Source organism: Brachionichthys hirsutus, chromosome 15, assembly GCF_040956055.1.
Source record: "Brachionichthys hirsutus isolate HB-005 chromosome 15, CSIRO-AGI_Bhir_v1, whole genome shotgun sequence".
In the NCBI taxonomy this organism is placed as follows: Eukaryota; Metazoa; Chordata; class Actinopteri; order Lophiiformes; family Brachionichthyidae; genus Brachionichthys; species Brachionichthys hirsutus.
Window position 1 is genome coordinate 816,583 of NC_090911.1, and position 22,532 is coordinate 839,114.

The 22,532-nt window shown below is 46.8% G+C and overlaps 1 protein-coding gene across 1 annotated transcript in view; it reads right to left on the bottom strand.

The window, feature by feature from the left end:
- Nucleotides 1-21,941, bottom strand: part of st3gal3b (ST3 beta-galactoside alpha-2,3-sialyltransferase 3b) — a 59,686-nt gene extending 37,745 nt beyond the window's left edge. Inside the window, exons 1-6 of the mRNA XM_068748452.1 lie at nucleotides 21,655-21,941; nucleotides 12,221-12,367; nucleotides 5,593-5,655; nucleotides 5,092-5,133; nucleotides 3,755-3,797; nucleotides 2,805-2,897 (exon numbers count right to left, since the gene is read on the bottom strand). Of these exons, the coding sequence (XP_068604553.1) occupies nucleotides 2,805-2,897; nucleotides 3,755-3,797; nucleotides 5,092-5,133; nucleotides 5,593-5,655; nucleotides 12,221-12,329 (350 nt within the window). The 5' untranslated portion in view covers nucleotides 12,330-12,367; nucleotides 21,655-21,941. The remainder of the gene's footprint in view (nucleotides 1-2,804; nucleotides 2,898-3,754; nucleotides 3,798-5,091; nucleotides 5,134-5,592; nucleotides 5,656-12,220; nucleotides 12,368-21,654) is intronic.
- Between the last annotated feature and the right edge of the window lie 591 nt (nucleotides 21,942-22,532).

Consider the following 22,532-nt stretch of genomic DNA (forward strand, 5'->3'; position numbering starts at 1 on the left):
ACTGACACCCTGACAAAGCAGAGAGGGAGGGGGCTGCTTGTTGTTAAATAAGAAGCGAGGGCTCCCAAAACAGCAGATGCATGGAAACGCATTGTGTTCACTTCCTTTGCTCGGGTTCATCTCCCACTGAAAATATTTTCATAACCGTGCTGCCAAGTCACTGCAAAGTCACTGCCAAGACTTGATTTAGAGCTGCAATGCAAACAGTTTTGGGTAAAATAGTAAGGTGTGGAAAATGAATTGGATTCTTTAGGGCAGGGGCTTCAGGGAAGACGAACACGGAGGAAGCAGCCTATGATTAGAGGGAGCCCCCAGTGCTAGAGGTTAAGTAGGGTTTCTCTAACAACTGAACTGGAGGCCAAAATGCCGAGAACATTTAAATGGAATTGTTTTTACCTGGTAAACACAAAAGGCAAAAAGCACACCGGATCTGAACGGCTTCACACAAAGTAGTGGCTCAATCGTCTCGGTTCAACCTCACACTTGTGTGCAAACACGTACGTCAACAGAAGCGTCCACCAAAGTGCGCCATTAATTGGGCTGATTGACCTGTGTGTCCCAGGGTTGAAGGCGGTAGCAATCAGTGGGCTCCCGGTGGGGGGGCGGGGCGAGGTCTTTGTTACACAAAACTTTGATCCGACACGTGCGGCTGATTAGAGGAAGTCATTACCAGAGAGGACGTTGTTAACACGTAGCCTTTCAGATGGGTGGAGGACAGTTACACCAAATGCTGGACCTTGTGAATGACAGTGCAGCTGCCGCTGTTGTCCAGAGGGGGGGGGGAGAGGGGGTATATCAGTTCAATCAGCGCATACTGTGTATGTTACACCACATGTTCTGGATGGATTCATTTAAACACTCTGAGAGCATCTCATTCGTTATGGGTTTTCTTTTTAAACAGAATCAGGGGGGGAGGGGTCTATTTGATAGGCAGCATACATGGTACGAATTATTTTAAGTGTATCTTTTATTTAGCCGTGTGAGTTGCAGCTACTACAACTCAGACCAAAGTACCACAATATTTAAAAGCATGTTTTCAACAAGTGACGCAGCAATACTGCATCGTCAGGCAAAATGTATCAAGTTGGAGATGTGATGGATCGACGACCAGGGTGAGAAGAGTACTGCGTTGGCTATAGCTCAGCTACGAGGTAAACAGGGGGGCAGAAACGGAGATAGTCATCACGACTCTCTCCGGATCAACACCCCCCCCCCCCCCCCCCACACACCCCCTTTTTTGTCCACCTGCGTTGCACATATTAAGTTTCTTTGTCATTTATTGTAATTTATTGTTATTTTGCATCAATTGAGTAATTTAATATTAGTTTTATTTGTATTGTTAAATGTCGATGATTTATGTACGAAGGACTTTCAACGGAAACAAGACCGCAAGGGCTTTTTAGAAATGCTCCTCTTAGACAGGATGTTTGACTGTACTTGTACTGTAATACATGCTACTGTTTGACTGTACTTGTACTGTAATACATGCTACCGTTTGACTGTACTTGTACTGTAATACATACTACTGTTTGACTGTACTTGTACTGTAATACATGCTACTGTTTGACTGTACTTGTACTGTAATACATACTACTGTTTGACTGTACTCCATCCATCCACCCATCGTCATCCGCTTATCCGGGGGGGTCGCGGGGGCAGCAGCCTAAGCAGGGAAACCCAGACTTCCCTCTCCCCGGCCACTTCCTCCAGCTCTTCCGGGGGGATCCCGAGGCGTTCCCAGGCCAGCCGAGAGACATAGTCTCTCCAGCGTGTCCTGGGTCTTCCCCGTGGTCTCCTCCCGGTGGGACGTGCCCTGAACACCTCACCAGGGAGGCGTTCAGGAGGCATCCTGAATCGATGCCCGAGCCACCTCATCTGGCTCCTCTCAACGCGGAGGAGCAGCGGCTCTACTCCGAGCTCCTCCCGGATGACTGAGCTTCTCACCCGATCTCTAAGGGAGAGCCCAGCCCCCCTACGGAGGAAGCTCATTTCAGCCGCTTGTACCCGGGATCTTGTTCTTTCGGTCACTACCCAAAGCTCGTGACCATAGGTGAGGGTAGGAGAACAAAGATCGACCGGTAAATCGGGAGCTTTGCCTTTTGACTCAGCTCTCTCTTCAGCATGACGGATCTGTGCAGAGTCCGGATTACTGCAGACGCTGCACAGATCAGTCTGTGTGACTGTACTTGTACTGTAATACATGCTACTGTGTGACTGTAGTTGTACCCTAACATTCTATCTAATAAATATATTCATCATCATCACTCCTAAAGGAATGCTGATAGATTGAACTGAGATGGGCCGCAAACAGAGACAAAGTGACAGCAGAGAGGGCGAGGGAGAACTGTGCTGCCTGTGTGGGGGGGCATCGGGAAGTCGGTTGGCGTCATGCCCAGAGAAAGCCTCTAAGGATCTGCTCGAGGACGTGACAGGAGAAAGATGGGAGATGTAGTTGGGTGATAAAGGTTCTTTTGTGTGTGGGGGGGGGATCACGAGGACACAGCGGTGTTTTGTGTTGGGGGAGAAGACGATTGAAACTGGGGATGATTGGCCGGGAATGTGGGGGCTTCTCTGTTCCCGAATCAAAGCCCTCAAGGCCAAGCTGGCCAAAGGCGTGACATCATGCAAGCATCACGCTCGAGTGACAGTTGTACTTTTCCTCCTGCTGACACCCAATTAAAATTCTTTGATGAATTCCTGGTTTTATGTGTCAAGTTTTTTTTTAAATCAAGTTTCAAAGGAGAATCCAAAGCATCTCCATCGCTTTACATGAAATGCGTTACAAGAAGCGCAGCCCTTCTCACTTCGGATAGATGGTGGTCATCTTAGCTGCTGCATATCCTGGCTTGCATACTCCTTCACTGAGGTTGCCGTACTTGTATACCAGCTCTGGTGGCCTGCGCATTAAAAGAACAGAGGGTGGGGGGGTTATCCAAACACGTCATGAAAACAGATGATCAATTACGCAGACATGAAAAACTGTTTATCAAACAAGGCTGATGGAAAGATGCTGTAAAATGAACTCTACCGTGGCTCTGTCAGCCCGCCGGTGCCAAGGTGAACCGGGGAAGGCTTAGTCAAACAATCACGCCGCAGTGCTACGCCGACTAAATCCTGATCACTCGCGTGATCATTAATTACCTGCTGCATACCGTTTATCTCGTTCAAATAAACAGGAAGAGGGACCCAGGCCTTGGGTCACAGTCAAACCCTGACTGCAGTTTGTTCCTAATATGAACACATTTCAGAATGTCTTGGCCTCCATCGCCTTGAAGCTGATAAGCGGTTTGGCCAGAACGACATCTTTTCAATCACTCAGTCTGCCCACTCATGAAACTAATCAGCAGCCGTAAGATTGACTGCGCTGTTGTATGCATGTGTTAGCGCACCGTAATGAATGGCTCTGTGGCCATCATTTAGGGAGCTGAAGTGTGTCTGACATGCTGCTTACAGCGTGTGGACAGACGCGCCCTGGCAGCACCGGATCGTTGCCTGCGTGTTTTAGGTGGGCCGGCGGAAAGGCCCCGTCATGACAGTTAGGAGCCAGTGTCAAACCAATTCAGGGAATTGTACACATGTGAAAAGACATGTTGACACAATGACGGCTGCATAATGGCTTAACGTGCTTACAAAACAACAACACGAGATCTCTGATCACGCAAGTCTCTCCTCAGCCCACCAGTGAAATGTCACCATGCTTTGGTTAGCTTCAAAATGGGATGTTGTGGATTTAAAAAAAGAAGGATGCACTCACAGTTTTGTGTCCAGCTGCAGCAGAAAGCCCTGCTTATCATACACTGAGGAAAAAGACAAAACAGAGACGGATATAATTCATTAAGAATGCAGGTCACATCGACAGGAAGCACGGCATCGGCGTTACGTAGCTGGCTCATTTACACGCATCATCCCGTCTACAGAACTACAACTACCAGCTCAGTAGCTGTAGTTGAGAACAACCTGTGCATCTTTCACGGGGAAAACAAGATGGCAAACGCAAAAGAAAAAGAAAAAAACATTAGGATTAAGGATTTGTGATGTACAAGCAAGATTAGGGAGAAGCCAGCCAAAACAATCTGTTGAGTTCAAAATCAAAGTTAGAAAAGGGGTTAGAGATCACCTATGGGCCGCCGAAGGAGGCAGCCGATAGGTGCCTGGTGAAGCGTTGAGCGAGGAGACTGAAGCACAAAGAACTAGGACATGGAGAAAGGAACTCGATGCTGCCTGGTTTCAGTTGAGCATTTCCTGCGAGCCCCCTATTTTATGACGCTCACATGAACTATGAAACATTTTCCCTATTACAGTACCTCCTGTGTGCAAAGTTCCGTAACAGCTATGTAGCATGACAGGGCACTAGTTAAAGGAAGGAACAGTGCATTATTACTCCTGTGGTGGAGGATCTCGTCGTCACAGAGAAGCTGGAGGAGAAAGATAAAGGAAAAGGACAATGGGAATGTGTGACAGTCAGTTAGGGAAGGGTCCAAGCACTGCCCTGGAGGATGCCGACATTGCTATAGCAGCCAAAATGTGTGTGTGTGTGTGTGCGCTATGTTCATGTCAAGGAGCATAAAGCAGCCAGAAGGACCAGATGTGAAGGCAGCGTGGAGGAATTAAAGAAGCAGGGTCCTACCAGTAAGACGAATATCAGCCACGGAAAGAAACACCATTTACACAAAACAAAAAATGAAAGCAAATCCTGAATCCTGCTTCACCCGAAAACCCTTTACTGCTAAGGTTAGCCGACAGAGGGCAACGGAGGGCAGCAGAGGGCAGCAGAGGGCAGCAGAGGGCAGCAGAGGGCAGCGTCACAAACGAGATTCCTGATAAGGACGACAGCTGCGCAAACTCCTCATTTGCAGTCATGGGTACCAATTCGGGATTTTATTACAATCACAACTTAAATTTATTTATCGAAAATGTACTTTCCTTCCTAATTACAAAAAAGATGTGGTTGGCAAAGTTGTCTGAGTCATTTTTGGCAACGTGGCTCGCATCCCAGCCCCGAGGCTGCTAACCTACGGCAGCATTCTCATCCCAATGGAGGAGGAAGACCAAGTGTGGACGGGGGTTCATTTGGTAGGGCTGCAGATGTACCTGAGCCTACTATTTGTCCCGCGCCGAAGTCAGCTTCCAACTCTGAAACACAAAATGGTCAGTTAGCATCATTTCAAGTCAGGCTATTATGGAGGCAGTGGACTTGAAAATAAAACCGACTGCAAATGACAGATTAGAGAGTGAGGAGAGGAGGGGGAGAGGTTAATAGCTGTAATCCCAGTAGGCTGAATTAGAAACGCCTATCTCTATTTGAAGATGGAGAGTCCAGTGAAGTGGAAAATTAAGTTCAGGAAGCCCTCACTGTGTTTCGCTGTAATTACTCCAGACGTATGGAAAGTAAGCGTGAATGACCACAAAGATTTTTGGATCGTGAAACATTTACATTTTTGCCAATGAAATGGTAAAAATGAAAACTTTCATCGTTGATTTAGCAGATTTATATTCCATGTGGCTAAATCACAAACACCCCAAATTAAAGTCACCCGTTTCACCCTTGTTTGAGAGTCTCCCGCCATAGACGGGCAGTCTCAGTGCCTCTACCTGAAGTTCTTCTCACTTCTGCCCCTTTAGTCAGGGCTACAGCTGTCTCTTCTGCATCATCCTCTGAAAACAAAAGGGGTTTAGAAACCAAAGAAGGTCATCCATCACTGCAGAACGGTGGAAGCAACTAGCTAGTAGCTGCTACTAGCTACTACAACTTAGACCAAAGTATCATAATATTTAAAAGCATGTTTTCAACAAGTGATGCAGCAAAACACAGATCGCTTGACACAAAAACAGAAGCACGCAAAAGGCAGGCACAAAGACAAATCACCAGAATCAACCGCCGATCTTCCAGCTGCCATCCCAGCAGGTATTAGAATTCATCGTAAATGTTACAGATCTCGCAGCACAAGTCTCACGTTCTGTCAGAACGGGACGGACTCCCGCGCCGTCAACACAGGGCTTTGAGTTGGCCTTTTCATTCCTAGACGCCCGCTGCTGACACAAGCATCCCCTCAGCGTCGGCTTTCAGATCAAGCCGAACTGGTTTAGCAAAAGACAAGCTCTGAAGACCGTTATTGAGGACAGATGGCTTCAAACAAAAAGCCTTTTCCTAAAGAAATAAAGTAAAATCCCTCAAAATAAACCACCAAGTCTTCTTCAGAATAGAGCAAGAACAAGTGCTCTCTGTGGATCCTCTCTTGAGGATCTAATAAATCACATATGACTATGCTGCTGCTATGTCTGTCCATCCATCATCCATCCATCATCCATCCATCATCCATCCAGCCCTGACGTGTTGGATCAACTACAGCCCTACTACAGACAAAAGGTAGGGAATAGTTGTTTTGTACAAACGAGATAAGGGATGAGAATGCAGGAGGGAACACCTCTTCATTTCAGGGTCAAATACAGAGAGTGGAGTTTTAATTATTGCTATTATTTTTTCATGTATTTGTATTAAACTTTTTTTACACTGAAATATCGCAGGATAGCTTTTTTGACCATTTTTGCCAACAATGCTTTGCCAACCTGAGGGATTACCATTGAAGTGGGTGTGGAAGTGGGCGCTGACCCACAGGAAGCCCCACTGGAGTTTGGACTCCTTCTAGTTAGCGGGATGGATGCCTGACTTCTGCCTCCTCTGCCTCTGACATTCAGAGTAACAGCCATTTCGATGGCACACATTCCTTGACTACTGCTGCATTTTACATAAAGTGTAAGTTAAGTAGTACAGTGGTCCCTCGTTTATCGCATTCTAAAAATAACCCGCAATAGGTGAAATCCGCAAAGTAGGCAGCTTTAACTTTTTACATTTATCATATATGTTTTAAGGCTGTAAAACCAAAATGACTCCACCCCTGCGCCCTCCAATTGGCTCATAATTATTGGCTCATAATCTCATAATTGCTTGGAACCTTTCCGGTCCCTTTCTTGAATGCTATTGGACACGTGAGCTGTCAGTCAAAACCCTCAACCCGACGTGTCAAGAAGTTTCAGTAAAATTGGAGAACAGCGTTAAAACATGAAATTAGCCCCAAATAGCTAAAGACATGTAGCTGTTATATTTATTCAGCCTGTTCTGTTTTGTGTGTATCAATAATAAGTTGTGTTAACCGTTTCTTGTTGAGAGGTCCATTCTCCCCTGATTTGACGTGGCTGTGCTACAGCAGAACACAATGCGCGTTCAAGCACTGTAATAAAAAAAAAACAAAGCATGCAAAATTGCACTTCAAAAGTCCGTGAAACAGCGAGGAGGTGGCCCTCGTTATAGCGAGGGACCACTGTAATGTAGTGTAGTAAAGTAGTGCAGTTAAATGTATATTTCCCTGATGCTTCCTTTTTGCTGGGACCATAGACTCTTCGTTATTCAGCAGTCACCATTGCTGCAAGGCAGGGAGGAAGACTAAAACTTCTCCTCAAAGAGCCAAAAGAGCCATGCATCTCCTCCAAAACTGAGCAGACGCTTGCTTGGAAGCGACCCCTTCAACAGGCTTTCATACAAACTCCTGTATGCCCTCCAACAGGCAAATGGGAAAATATAGGAAATAATTTAAACCTTGACAGGAGTGGAAAAAAAGGATTTGGTTTTAACATTTCCAGTACAACCGACAAAAACCCACCAGATTCGATTGAAAGTTCCAGACAAGGGCAAGTTTTAAATAACACAAAGAAGCACGCCCAGAGCTACAAGTAACAGAGCTAACAGGCCCTTCTTACGCGTCATCCAAACCAATTCCCTCACGACCGGAGCAAAAACAGCGAGTAGAACTAACTGCATCAACGGGGCAAAGAAGACAGGATGCTTGAAAGGACACGGGGCACCAGTGGGCAGGGGCGCCTCATCACTCCAGCACTACAAGAGTTAATAATCTCCTTCAGATGATAGAGTAATGAAAACTACGAACATAAATCCAACACAACGAAGCAGGGATATAATTTAATACTAACTCGAGAAGCACTCAGAGCGCAGACCTCCCCCAAGCAGCTCGTTCCCCTCCTAACTGGATCTACACCGTCCACATGGTGATCTGGATCAGCACCAAAAGGTTCTAGATTGTTCTTGATATCTTTATGCACCAACCATGAAAAGTCAAAGTGAATCAGAGTTGATGTGTAGTTTTAACTGATTTTTGAATCGGTAAATGGGCGTTACGAGCCGAGCAAGGATTTAGACCCAAGAACACGGAGCAGACAAACTCGAGATTTGTATTTATTTATTTTTATAATATCAAACAAAGAAAATAATTTCTATACAAAACAAAAGGTAATAATAGATGGCCAGGTACCTAAAAATGGTTCAACACAAAAACACTGCCTAAGCAAAAAGTCTAAACAAGATACCACCAAAGGAGGGCAGGCTGGCTGTCCAGGGAAACAAGCGAAAAATCACAGCTAAACAAAACAACACTATGAAAGGGCGAGCAGGAAGGTCACTCACAGCGGCAGAGGAACATACGAACCGAATGAGATATCAAACTAGGGAATACAGGAGAGAGAGGCAGGAGCAGAACAGGTTCTGGATCAGATCCACAATTATGACTGATTTTTGGTGAGTGAATTTAATGCATATTTTACAAGATAGGATTTTATGGTTAACGCCTCCATTATAAGTAAATCAGAAAATTTGGAGCAACAGCATCCGCAATACAGATCCGATCCGGATGAAATTCAGTGTTGAAATAGAGTTCCCCCCCCCCCCCCGACATGACTGTCAAATTCCATAAACATCAGTCACGAATCAACAGTGATATTGAGGAATAGATTTTGAAGCTTCATTGACTACAATGTTAGCAAAGATTTCAAAGTGATCCAGAATCCAGGATCTCTTCTGGATCATCACCAAAATGTAATCAACCGATTCTGGTAAGATCCCCAACATTTCCTGACAATTTCATCAAGATCCCTCTCTGTAACTCTTCGAGTCATCTCGAAGACAGGCAGACGAGCGGTCAGCGCCGGCGAAAACATGACCTCCTCGGCAGAGGTAGCCAGATCAGTGACTACAGGCACAATTACTGAGGTGGTTCTAGCTAAAACCACAGAAACCGTGTGTGGTACCCTGCTGGTGAAACCACAAACCGCATGAGATTATCTTAGACCGTTCTCTCATTCACATGTTCTCTTTACAGGACGCTAGCCTATCAGGGCACAGACTTACAAGCCGCAGGACCAGGCAAACTATGGAAAAACGTGACTTATAGTCCAGAAAATATGGAATGTGTGGCAGAGCGTAGCTGTTCATCACCGCAGCAATACTAAAATACAGTATTTTTGATTTCAAGCAAAGCTCATCTTCTTCTTTATGCAACAGAAAGTAATCAACCAAATCACTGATATGGAGCCAATAAGAGTCACAGTTTGAAAAAGTAGTGAAGAACAACAAACAGTACAAAATCAAAAAAGGTAGCGCTTTAGAGCGAGGTCAGCTTCAACACCACGCAGTTTGAAATGATTAGAGAAGTGTGTGCTTGTTGGATGGGATCAGACCTTTGTGTTACGGAAGAGCTCCATGTCGAAATATTACAGAAGGCCTTTATTTTTAGATACTGGCACCTGGCACATAAGAAAAAGGAATTTTTAAATCTATTTAACTTCTACTTCTACTAATCTTCTTCTCACAGCGGTAGTAATGCTATAACAAACAGTAAAAAAAAAAGAAACATGCACGCGCACACACACAGGAAGAGAAGCACTCTCACTTCTCTAATGGTGACCTAAAAGTTATTTTACATGTTTGTTGCCATGGGTCAATCAATAACTTCATAGAAATACGACTCCATGATGCTAATTTCCAAACCAACTTTAAGGTGCCATGTTCATCTTCATCCATCCATCCATCATCTTGTACACAAGACAGCTGCTTTATCCGCCATCTCGGCTGACTACAGGAGCAGGCTACACCCCGGACACATCGCCAGCGCATAGAGACAGACAACCACTCAGGCATACACTCACACCTACGGACAATTGAGAATACTCTACAGCAGGGGTCCCCAACCACCGGGCCGCGGCCCGGTACCGGTCCGTGAGGCATTTGTTACCGGGCCGCAAAGAAAGAACAACTAATGCATACAATTTCCGTTGTATCGATTATTAGCGTCTAAAAGGTGTTTTATTTTGAAAAACGACCGGATTTTCTCCAACGTAACAATCGCGTCTTGATACGTCGCTAAAAAAAACAGCCGTGAACTCGCGAAAATTAATAAAAAGAAACAAAAGTCTTTGGAGAGCTTCTTTGCTAAGGAGAAAAGTCCTACTGAGGAGGAAGAAGAGGAGGAAGAAGAGGCGTCGACGACCTCCAAGAAGAGAAACCAGGACTAAGACTTAAAACTCGGGTATTAACAGCTGATTCGCTCCGTTAACAGCAATGAAGGGTTCAAACCTGCTTCAGCACATTGAGACCAGAACCCGGATTAAAAGACAAGAACCCGGATTAAAAAACAAGAACCTGGATTAAAAGATAAGAATGTGGAATTTATGAAACAAAAAACCATGAAGGACAGAAGTAATTATTGGGACTACAATTTATGGAGAGTAGATATTGTGTAACTATTAATTATTTATTTAATAGTTATTGCAAGTGCATAATATAAAGTTTATTGGTAAGATTATATTCCTCTTTTTAAATTTAATTACCGGTATACCCCCCCCCCCCCCCCCCCCGCCAGTCCGCGAAAAGATTTCACGGCATGAAACCGGTCCGTAGCAGGAAAAAGGTTGGGGACCGCTGCTCTAGAGTGCTTAGGGTGTTTTTGGAGGTGAAAGGGAAAACCCACACAGAAACGGGGAGTACATACAAACGCCACACAGACAGGAAGAGAACCCAGAACCTCCTTGCTGTGAGGCGTGTTAACCTGGTTGCTGAAATCTCATCTAAAAGGTCTATAATGATTGATTCCAGAGCCAAAATGATCATTTCTTTCAGAACAAAATAAGGAATAAAGATACCAGGGAGTGGAACATTTATCTCCAGATTTTATACTTTGGACTACTGTCCCTCAGATCCGGCTGTCAAAACACTGACATTTGTGTTTTCTGTCGCCCCATGAGAACATTTTCTGAGAAAACAGCATCTGAAGGCGGCAGAGACCAGAAATCATTAGCAAAATATTGTAGCGCCCTCTGCTGGATAGAGCCCGCTGCATCAGGGAAGCTGCACGGGCTTTATTACCCATTTAAGATTTTTTCATTGAAAAACGTTTGACCACTTTATTTTGCCCAAAGCAATATGTCTTAAAGCAGAGATGTTTATCAGCAGCACTTTTCTAAATACCTTTCAGGATATTCAACTTAAAAATTCAAGCATTGTGAGTTGTTACTAAAACCCCAACAAGCCTAGAGTTATTTTAAAGAAGATGGAAGATATGCACTGTAAATTAAGTGTATTTACTCAAGTGATGTACAAAGTGAAAGATTAGGTACTTGTATTTTTAGTATTTAACTTATCACATCACAGAGGCAAACAATACATTGATTACATTTTACATTCAACTGGCAGCTTTAATAACACATTTTCAGAATGCAATAGTTCAGCAGTAAAATTATCTCAAGCTGAATCAACTACAACAATAAAATAAATAAAAAACAAACAAACGTGAAGGAAAAACATAAATCATTTTACTTCAGTGAGATATGAATGCAGTACTTGTATCTGAATAAATCCGACAACTGCGTCTCTAAATAATTTTTATTATTATTATTTTTTTTTGAAGTATTGCAAACATGCAGTTTTAGTTTTGGTAGTTGGGGTTTTGTCATCTCAGTGTGGGAATCTCAAAATGCCATTTCCTCTGCTCGACAGAAGTGAATGAGAAATAACTCGTGTTGTTGAAAACAGCCTGAGCGCTTTGATCAGACGGGAATTCTGAATGTATCCAAACAGATTTGAGATGACCTACAAGAACTGGATGCAGGTATCTGGCGCTCCTGTGAGGACAATAAAGAACTTATTTTAGATCATAGAAAGGCATGCTTTGAGATGCCATCACGCTAGCTATTCAGCAGATAAAGTCAAACAAAACAATTTTAGAGTGGACAGACGGAAAACTGGCAATCAGCGCATAGAGGCAGACAGCAAAACAGAGAGGCTCGAAAAAGACCCGCCCAATACAAGACAATAAAAGGTGAAGGTTTCAAACGGAATACGGACAACGGCAGCCGGCTGGCAGGGCATGCTACTTACGCGGCTTCGGGCCCCACACGTGTAGATGCAGCTTCCCAGAGGAGTAGTAAATAAAGCCCAGGACCAGCATGGGGCACAGCACGAACAGAAGCTTGTGTGTGGGCTTCATCGTCTTCAGTCATTCAACGGCGCGATCCCATTCATCCCCTGAAAAGACAAGAGGGACGTTCCATTTTACACAACCCAAAGGCAAAGACTTCAAACTGGCAAAGCAAAACAAGGCGTCGACGCAGTGAGAGGACAGAAGGGCATACTCCGAACAGGAACCCAACACTGAGCATGGACAGATGATGAAGAAAGGTCAAAGGTCAAAAAGCTGCGCGACGGAAGGGACTTTTGGAGACAGAGTTGAATCATCAGCTCTCCTTGTGGAAGATTATTCAATCTTAATCTGGGGGGGGGGCATTCCCAGCAGCAGCAACAACAAAAAAGAAAAGATCATCAGAAACTCGTTTCTAAATCAACTGTCCATGGTTTTTGCTTCCTTTATAATTTGCGATGAGATGTTGAAGGAGACACAGGAAGTGCACTTTGGTGGATTTGCATTGGAAAAATGTTCAACGTGACCTAACTTTGGTAGAACAATTCGGTCTGCTATCCAAACCAGAATGGGACGTTACCTCCCGATCAGGACTCGGATCAGATCTGGAGTTACGCTGTGGCACAGAGTGAGACCTCTCTACTCCAGACAGAGATGGTGTTATGATGACGCGTGCAGCATGACGTCACTTCCTGTGACACTATTGGTTGAATGATGCTAAACAGGAAGCAGCTTGAAGCTAGTCCTGCAAGTACGTCTGCGCTGTGGAAATATTCTGAAGTGGACGACTAAAACCTGGAGATTGAGCTGCTGTCCAAGTCCAAAGTGAAAAAAGTACCGTATTTTCCGGATTATAAGTCGCGGTTTTTGTCATAGTTTGGTCGGGGGTGCGACTTATAAATCGGAGCGACTTATATATGTTTTTTTTTACAAAATCTGTGAGCGCAGAGACAGTAGCCTACACATTTCTATAACAGGTGTTACAGGGAACTCTGTGACCCGTCAGAATCTGTCGCGGTTTCTGGAGGTTCATATTTATCTGTCACACCTGTTATCTAAAAACACAAACTAGAAGGGCTGATTGAAAATGGCGCCGAAAAGAAAGTCATATTCCGCGGCTTACAAGCTTCAGATAGTGAAATATGGAGCCGAAAACGGCAATCGAGCAGCAGAAAGAAAGTTTGGAGTGAGCGAAAAACTTGTAAGGGACTGGCGAAAAGCGGAGGTTACGCTTACTGAAATGAAGAAAACAAAGAAAGCTAATCGCAGGCAACAAGCTAGGTGGCCACAGTTGGAGGAACGAGTTCACGCATGGGTGCTTGAACAACGTGCTGCTGGGAGAGGTTTGTCAACGGTGCAGTTGCGTCTCCACGCCCAGGTGGTTGCCAGGGAGGTGAATATAAACGGCTTTGCGGGAGGACCTTCTTGGTGTTACCGCTTCATGCAGCGCAAACGCCTCTCTATCAGAGCTAGGACGACACTGTCCCAAAAACTGCCAGCGGACTTCCAAGCCAAGGTTGACAGTTTCCGCGCGTTCATTGAAAAGCATGTAAGTGATCACAACGTGACACCGGATCATATTATTAACATGGACGAGGTCCCCCTCACTTTTGACATCCCCATGGGCCGAAGTGTTGCAGAGAAAGGGCAAAAAAGTGTGAATATCGTTACAACTGGTCATGAGAGATCACACTTCACAGTGGTGCTGGCATGTTGTGGAGACGGATCAAAACTGCCACCGATGGTCATTTTCAAACGAAAAACCATGCCAAAAATCCAATCCTCCTCAGTTGAAATCGCCGTGAACGAGAAAGGGTGGATTGATCAAGAAATGATGAACTTGTGGCTTACAAAGTGCTACAATAAGCGACCGGATGGCTTCTTTAGAGCACGCAAAGCTCTGCTTGTGATGGATAGCATGAGAGCGCACATCACACCACAGTTAAAAAATAAATTAAAAGTTCTCAACTCCATACCTGCCATCATCCCTGGAGGCTTAACCAAAATACTCCAGCCACTTGATATCTCCGTGAATAGGAGCTTTAAGTCAGTTTTGCGTAACCTGTGGGAGCAGTGGATGACGGATGGAGAGCACAGCTTCACGGCAACCGGGAGAATGCGCCATGCAACTTTCCTGGAAGTCATTGAATGGATCGACAAAGCATGGGCTTCAGTGACAACCGCAACCATCCTGTCGGGATTCAGAAAGGCTGGAATAATTGGAACTGCAACTGACGACGAGTCTGATGTAAGCGACGTAGAAGAGGAAGCGGCGTCTTGTCTACCTGCCGAGTTGGGGGAGTTGTTCAAAAGTGACACCGAGGATGAAGATTTCCTTGGATCTCGTGATTCGGAATAAAACCTGATATTTTGGTAAACGTGTTAGCATGTTCTTTGTGCTATATGTTGTTTGGTGTTGGATTTTATCAAATAAATTTTCCCCAAAAATGCGACTTATACTCCAGTGCGACCTATATATGGTTTTTTCTTCTTAATTATGCATATTTTGGCTGGTGCGACCTACAATCCGGAGCGACGTATAATCCAAAAAATACGGTATTTTATTTATGACTTGAATGTTCAAGCTACGCCACAGAAGTGCTCTGTTTAAGAGTTAAACGTTGAAATAAGACGATAAAATAAAAATAAGGGACATCCGTCGCTTCACTCGTCTTTATTTTATGTATTCGTGGTCTTCAACCTTTTTTCTGCAACGGACCGGTTTCATGCGGGGCAATTTTTTCGCAGACCGGGGGTAATTAAATTAAAAAAAGAGGAATATAATCTTACCAATAAACTTTATATTATGCACTTCCAATAACTATAAAAATAAATATTTAATAGTTACACAATATCTACTCACCATAAATTGTGGTCTCAATAATTACATTTTTTTTGTTTAATAATTTCCACTTTCTTGTTCTTTACTTCAGGGTTCTTGGTCTTTATATGCCGAAGCCATTTTGACCCCTTCGTTGCTCACATGGCCAGTCAGCTGCAGATAAACCCGTGTTTTAGGTAGGACTTGTTTCTCTTCTTGGAGGTCGTCGGTCCTCTTCCTCCTCTCCTTCCTCCTCTCCTTCCTCGTCTCCTTCCTCCTCAGTTGGCCTTTTCTCCTTAGCAAAGAAGCTCTCCAAAGACATTTGGTTTTTTTTAATTAATTTTTGCTAGTTTACGGCTGTTTTTTAGCAACACATCATTTAGAGGCGATTGTTACGTTGGCGAAAATCCGGTAGTTTTTCAAAATAAAACACTTTTAGACGCCAATAATCGATACAACGTAAATTGTATTAATGAGTTCTTCTTTCTGTGTGGCCTGGTAACAAATGCCTCACGGACCGGTACCGGGCCGCGGCCCAGTGGTTGGGGACCACTGTTATAGAAGTATCGGATCAGGACTCGGCACTTGACACAAATCAAATGACTCGGACTCTGGGACAAAAAAACCTGATCTGGTCATGTGTACTGAGTCCGCTCCTGTACCGTGTACCGAGTCCGCTCCTGTACTGTGTACTGAGTCCGCTCCTGTACCGTGTACCGAGTCCGCTCCTGTACCGTGTACCGAGTCCGCTCCTGTACCGTGTACCGAGTCCGCTCCTGCACTGTGTACTGAGTCCGCTCCTGTACCGTGTATCGAGTCTGCTCCTGTACCGTGTACCGAGTCCGCTCCTGTACTGTGTACTGAGTCCGCTCCTGTACCGTGTACCGAGTCCGCTCCTGTACCGTGTACCGAGTCCGCTCCTGTACCGTGTACCGAGTCCGCTCCTGTACCGTGTACCGAGTCCGCTCCTGTACCGTGTACCGAGTCCGCTCCTGTACTCGCTGTACACCTAAGACTGCACGCCAACCCATCCCTCCAACACCATCATCAGGTTCGCTGATGACACCAGCGTGGTCGGGCTCATCTCGGGCGGAGACGAGTCGGCGTACAGAGATGAGGTTGGTAAACTGGTGGCGAATCGGTGAATAACCTTTCAATGAACGCCACGAAAACTAAGGAACTCATCATGGACTTCCATAGCGCAGCCCAGACCCGGCTCCACAGACCATCATGGGGGGCTGCGTGGAGAGGGTCCGCTGACCATCATGGGGGGCTGCGTGGAGGGGGTCCCCTCACTCAGATTCCTGGCGTCCACATCACCGACGACCTGTCCTGGTCTGCTAACACCACGGCGGTGGTGAAGAAGGCCCAGCAGCGACTCCACTTCCTGAGGGTGCTCAGGAGGAACCACCTGGAGGAGAAGCTGCTGGTGGCCTTCTACAGAGCCCCCTGGAGAGCATCCTGGGTACTGCATCACGGTGTGGTACTGCATCACGGTGTAGTACTGCATCACGGTGTGGTACTGCATCACGGTGTGGTACTGCATCACGGTGAGGTACTGCATCACGGTGTGGTACTGCATCATGGTGTGGTACGCCGCGTGCACAGCAGCGGAGAGGAAAACCCTGCAGAGAGTGATCAACACAGCCCAGAAGATCGCCGGCTGCTCTCTGCCCCCCCCCACTGGACTGTATCACCGGCTGCTCTCTGCCCCCCCTGGACTGTATCGCCGGCTGCTCTCTGCCCCCCCCCTGGACTGTATCACCGGCTGCTCTCTGCCCCCCCCACTGGACTGTATCGCCGGCTGCTCTCTGCCCCCCCCCTGGACTGTATCACCGGCTGCTCTCTGCCCCCCCTGGACTGTATCACCGGCTGCTCTCTGCCCCCCCCCCTGGACTGTATCACCGGCTGCTCTCTGCCCCCCCCCCCCCCACTGGACTGTATCACCGGCTGCTCTCTGCCCCCCCCCCCCCCCCACTGGACTGTATCGCCGGCTGCTGTCTGCCCCCCCTGGACTGTATCACCGGCTGCTCTCTGCCCCCCCCCCCCCCCCCCCCCTGGACTGTATCGCCGGCTCTCGCTACCTCAGCAGAGCTACAAACATTGTCAGAGACCCCCCCCCCGGACACACCTTGTTGCCCTCCGGACGGCGCTACAGGTTGAACAAAAGCAGGACCAACAGACTCAGGGACAGTTTTATCCTGAGAGCCATCAGAGCTCTGAACAGCAACCAGGACTAAACAGGAATACTACTCACTATGTGCAATAACAAATGTATACTACTACTATACGCAAAGTACTGGACAATCTCTCTGCATGCACTGTTTCATTACTTTAAACTTATGTGTTACATCCTGCAAGTACTTGAATGTTCTGTTATCATTTGTATTTTATGTTGTTTTTAGACACCAGAGGGAGCAGCGCTCTAATCTCATTGTGTAGCTACTATGCCATGACAATAAAGGCTTTCTATTCTATTCTATTCTATTCCTACAAATTATGCACGGAATGACAGTTGAATAGCGTCCCTCCTGACTCAAAGTGGCTAAATCTCCCTTGTCCTTTGCCTCACTAAATAATTTGTCTTTACTGTTTCATTAATTACAGATTACTGCAGACAGAAACATTAGTGTTAATATAGTATTCATTTCAAATCAGCAGTGTTTTGACATGTGGAAAAAAAACTAAATCAGCCAAGCGTCTTCCTGCTGACGATGGCGACTCACCCGTCACTCATCAGTTAACCGTTTAACAGCCCGCTCCAAAAAGCCTGTCATGCTCGCCCCAGTTCACAGGAAGCCACACATTTACAACGGCAGAGAGCATGGAGGCCGAAGATAAGGTATCCGTGCTGCCGCTCAGCTGCGACGCCACACTGCGGCCACTTCACCCTATAGTAAACCCTGATAAAAGTTACTTGAGGATATAGATATTAACCGTTCTGATTAGAAGTAAATTTAAAAACAAGATACACACGGCTTACTATATGCAGTAATGCAATAATGGAAGCAAACACCGTGCAAAACGCTGCCAACAGCACAGACATGAACCTTTTAGCAAGATTAAACAGACCCTGCCTAAACACAACTTGTTGTTGTGTGGAAGCAAAATGACCCAACTGCTATTATAGAACACATTTACTGGAAAACATATTGTCTACCATCTGTTTGCAATGACGTCATTAGAGAAGAAGAGTTCAAATATGTTCAGTTTCATTCCCACATTCAGCAGAACATGTTACTTTTAATCACTAAAATTATCCAACCCTTCAGTTGCTAAGGCATTGTCAATAAGAGAAGGTATTTTCAAATCAGGTGCTACACACATTAAACTCCAGCTGTTTTTAAAGCACCCTGCTCAAACTGACCGTGTACACCGGTTCAGGAGGATCAAACCATCCAGACAAGCCACAAACGTTTAGAAACACTGCTCCGTAGGACGATAAATCATCGCTCCGAAGCGCCAACCTTTCAGGGAGACGTGAGGAGGAGGAAGAATAAAGAACACCCTACATACAGTGAGGCATGGCGGTGGCTCCTGATGCTCGGGGGCGCCGGAAAACTGCCGTGTGCAAGTCACAAGATGGTTTCATTTAAGTATCAGGAAATCCTAGAAGAAAACATCCAAGCATCTGAGGAAGCTGAAGCTCAGGACATTCCAAAAGCACAATGATCCCATGTTTACAAGGTGGCTTCAGAAGAGGGCTGACTTGAACAGAAAATGTCTGACGGGGCTTAAAGAAGGGGTGGGCAAACCAAGAACGCGTGTCATGGCTGGCACGCGTGGGTATTGATGTTGTATTTGATTGTATTTAACGCCTCACAAGAAACGGAGCAGACTGCACATGCGCTGGAGTGATCCTTGAGTCAGCGCGGCGCCCGCGGCTCATTTCAGTTGACTATCTCTCAGCGTGATTTTATTAATAAATGAAAGAAAAACAACGACAGAGCAGCGTTGTTATCGTGGCAAGTAAACGTACTTCCAGCCGGTGTTCGCAACGGAGCCGGACAAGGGAGTACGGATTTATTTCAGGAGGAGACCGGGCAATATGTGCCCGTTGTTGTGAGTGTGGATTGTAAGGACATCGAGTATAGTGTCATTTTTGACAAAGAAGAATGCTAATCGGAGTTGCCAGTTAAAAACCAGGCGACGGAGCGGAGTTATAACGTTTCTCACTGCATAGTGAAACATGGAAAACCATTCGCTGACGGAGGAAACATGAAGGAGGCTTTCCTGTCGTGCGGTAAGTTTTGTGTGTGTCCTACTCAAAACTGATTTATAGATGTGCACGATTACACATAGCAGTCAACTAAGGCACTTGGTAGTTAAGTGATCATGTTTAAATACAGCAAAAAACTGTAAAAACAGGTAATTTATAAATGATTTTATTAAATTGCAAGTGTTCGCACTCTGGGAAACCGGGGTCTGGATACGCATCATTTTTACAGCGGCTAAAAACTCTCTACAAATAACGAGAGCAGGGGTCTCAAACTCAAATGACCTGGGGGCCGCAGGGGGCAAAGTCTGGGTGAGCTCGGGCCACATCAGCCAATAACATGCATATCTTACTTTTCCAATTTTCTGAAAAAAGTAGCTTCGAGAATTCTTTTAACATTAACCTCTTTTCAGCATTTTTAACAATCGGAAACTCAAAAGACATTCTTGAGATATTCATTCATTGGATAAAAAACGTAAAACAACTCATATGTAACTCACATTAACCTTAAACGCTCATATTGTCCTGCGGGCCACAAATTATCAACCTGCGAGCCGCAAATGGCCCGCGGGCCACGAGTTTGAGATCCCTGAACTGGAGACACTTGTTCATTATGGGTTGAATACTTTCACGTTAGCAGTAGTCAGCTAAAGTAGCATTCTCCTGTACTGTATATGGGAAAAACACATTCAGTTGCTTTGAGATATTAAAAGCCATTAAGTTTGTACAGTATTTTTGCCAATAAAGCTAATATTTAAATTGGGTTGGTGGGGTAATTTGGATTTTCAAACGTTCCTAGTTGAAATGTGCATCAATCTTGATCCCACTCAAGTCAAATGAAAGATCGAGCCCTAACTTCCCAGGGCTGTCTCGGGAAAGACCCTCGAGCATCTGAGGGAACAGACCCTGAGGGAACAGACCCTTGAGCACCTGAGGGAACAGGCCCTTGAACACCTGAGGGAACAGACCCTTAACACCTGAGGGAACAGACCCTCAAGCACCTGAGGGATCAGACCCTCGAGCACCTGAGGGAACAGACCCTTGAGCACCTGAGAACAGACCCTGTGGGAACAGACCCTCGAGCACCTGAGGGAACAGACCCTCGAGCACCTGAGGGAACAGACCCTTAACACCTGAGGGAACAGACCCTCGAGCACCTGAGGGAACAGACCCTCGAGCACCTGAGGGAACAGACCCTCGAGCACCTGAGGGAACAGACCCTCGAGCACCTGAGGGAACAGACCCTCGAGCACCTGAGGGAACAGACCCTCGGGCACCTGAGGGAACAGATCCGATGCCCAGCGGGTTCAAAATGCAATTAGGTAATACTCCACTGTTGTCGACTGGCAGACACCCAACGAACCGCCTCTTGGGTGCTTATTAGCAAGGCTGGAAAAACATTAACTGAAAGTAATCATGCGTATAATTCATTCACCTGCGTGACCTGTGCTGCTTTGGGGAGTCCATTCAAAAGACGCGTCCCCCGAACGACGCATTACATTCCTGCATTTGTTGCTGTCCGGCGCTGCGCAACTCGCTAAAGTCATCACACAAAAGAAGAATTATTAGCTTAATCTCGCAGGAGAAAGATGCTTAACGACGGTAACCGGAGAGCCGTGCTTTGGGACGAGCCTCCCGCAGAATGTCGTCACCGAATAACGGGCTGCTGAAGTGTTGTGTTTCAGGCCTTCACCGAGCTAGCTGAGCCTCGTTCGAGTTGAGCATTAGAAACATAACGGGAAGTTGAGTCCCGTTAAACACCGACTAACACTCGGTGGCCCCACGTTCCGTGTGAACTTGAAGATTAGCGTTTATTTTACCGGTAAAAGCTCGAGTTTGGGAAGCAAAACCAACAAACAGAAATAATTGTGAAAACACATTGACAGAGAACACGACCGAGCTGACGGTCACCGATAGCCTCAGCTAGCCGACCGCTATGCTAGCAGGGGAATTAGCGCTGATTGCACCGCGAGGCCTGCAGTGTAGCAAGAACCGGGCCGGGCTAACGGGACCCCGGCTGAGGGGGCTCGGGCTAACGGGACCCCGGCTGAGGGGGGCTCGGGCTAACGGGACCCCGGCTGAGGGGGGCTCGGGCTAACGGGACTCCGGCTGAGGGGGCTCGGGCTAACGGGGCCCCAGCCGAGGGGGCTCGGGCTAACGGGGCCCCAGCCGAGGGGGGCTCGGGGGGCTAACGGGATCCCAGCTGAGGGGGCTCGGGCTCACGGGACCCCAGCTGAGGGGGCTCGGGCTCACGGGACCCCAGCTGAGGGGGCTCGGGCTAACACCAGCACCGCCGTTTGACTCGGCATTGATGAGTAAAGCGGCGCAGCAGCGTCTCGTCTCATCGCAGGCTTTACCTTTCCCCCTCCTCCGGGTCAGAAACAACGCAGCCTCAGTGGAAATACTGGCGTGGTCGATAAAACGGCCGCGTTCTCCCTCCTCTCCGGGCCATCGTGGTGAATCCGTGAAGGGACCGCGGCTCTGAAAGCGGCGCTCTCGCCTGCGCGCCTCCTCTCCGGTCTCCTCTGCGCGCCTCCTCTCCGGTCTCCTCTGCGCGCCTCCTCTCCGGTCTCCTCTGCGCGCCTCCTCTCCGGTCTCCTCTCCGGTCTCCTCTACTGCCTCCTCTATGGTTTCCTCTCCTGTCTCCTCTACTGCCTCCTCTATGGTCTCCTCTACGGTCTCCTCTACTGCCTCCTCTACGGTCTCCTCTACGGTCTCCTCTCCGGTCTCCTCTATGGTCTCCTCTACGGTCTCCTCTATGTCTCCTCTGCGCGCCTCCTCTCCGGTCTCCTCTCCGGTCTCCTCTACTGCCTCCTCTATGCCTCCTCTCCGGTCTCCTCTACTGCCTCCTCTATGGTCTCCTCTCCTGTCTCCTCTACTGTCTCCTCTACTGCCTCCTCTATGGTCTCCTCTACTGCCTCCTCTATGCCTCCTCTCCGGTCTCCTCTACTGCCTCCTCTATGGTCTCCTCTCCGGTCTCCTCTACTGTCTCCTCTACTGCCTCCTCTATGGTCTCCTCTCCGGTCTCCTCTCCTGTCTCCTCTACTGTCTCCTCTACTGCCTCCTCTACGGTCTCCTCTACGGTCTCCTCTCCGGTCTCCTCTACTGCCTCCTCTATGCCTCCTCTACGGTCTCCTCTACGGTCTCCTCTACGGTCTCCTCTACGGTCTCCTCTACGGTCTCCTCTCTAAAGTCGTAGTCGAACGACATTCAAGTCTTTCACAGAATTGTGTGA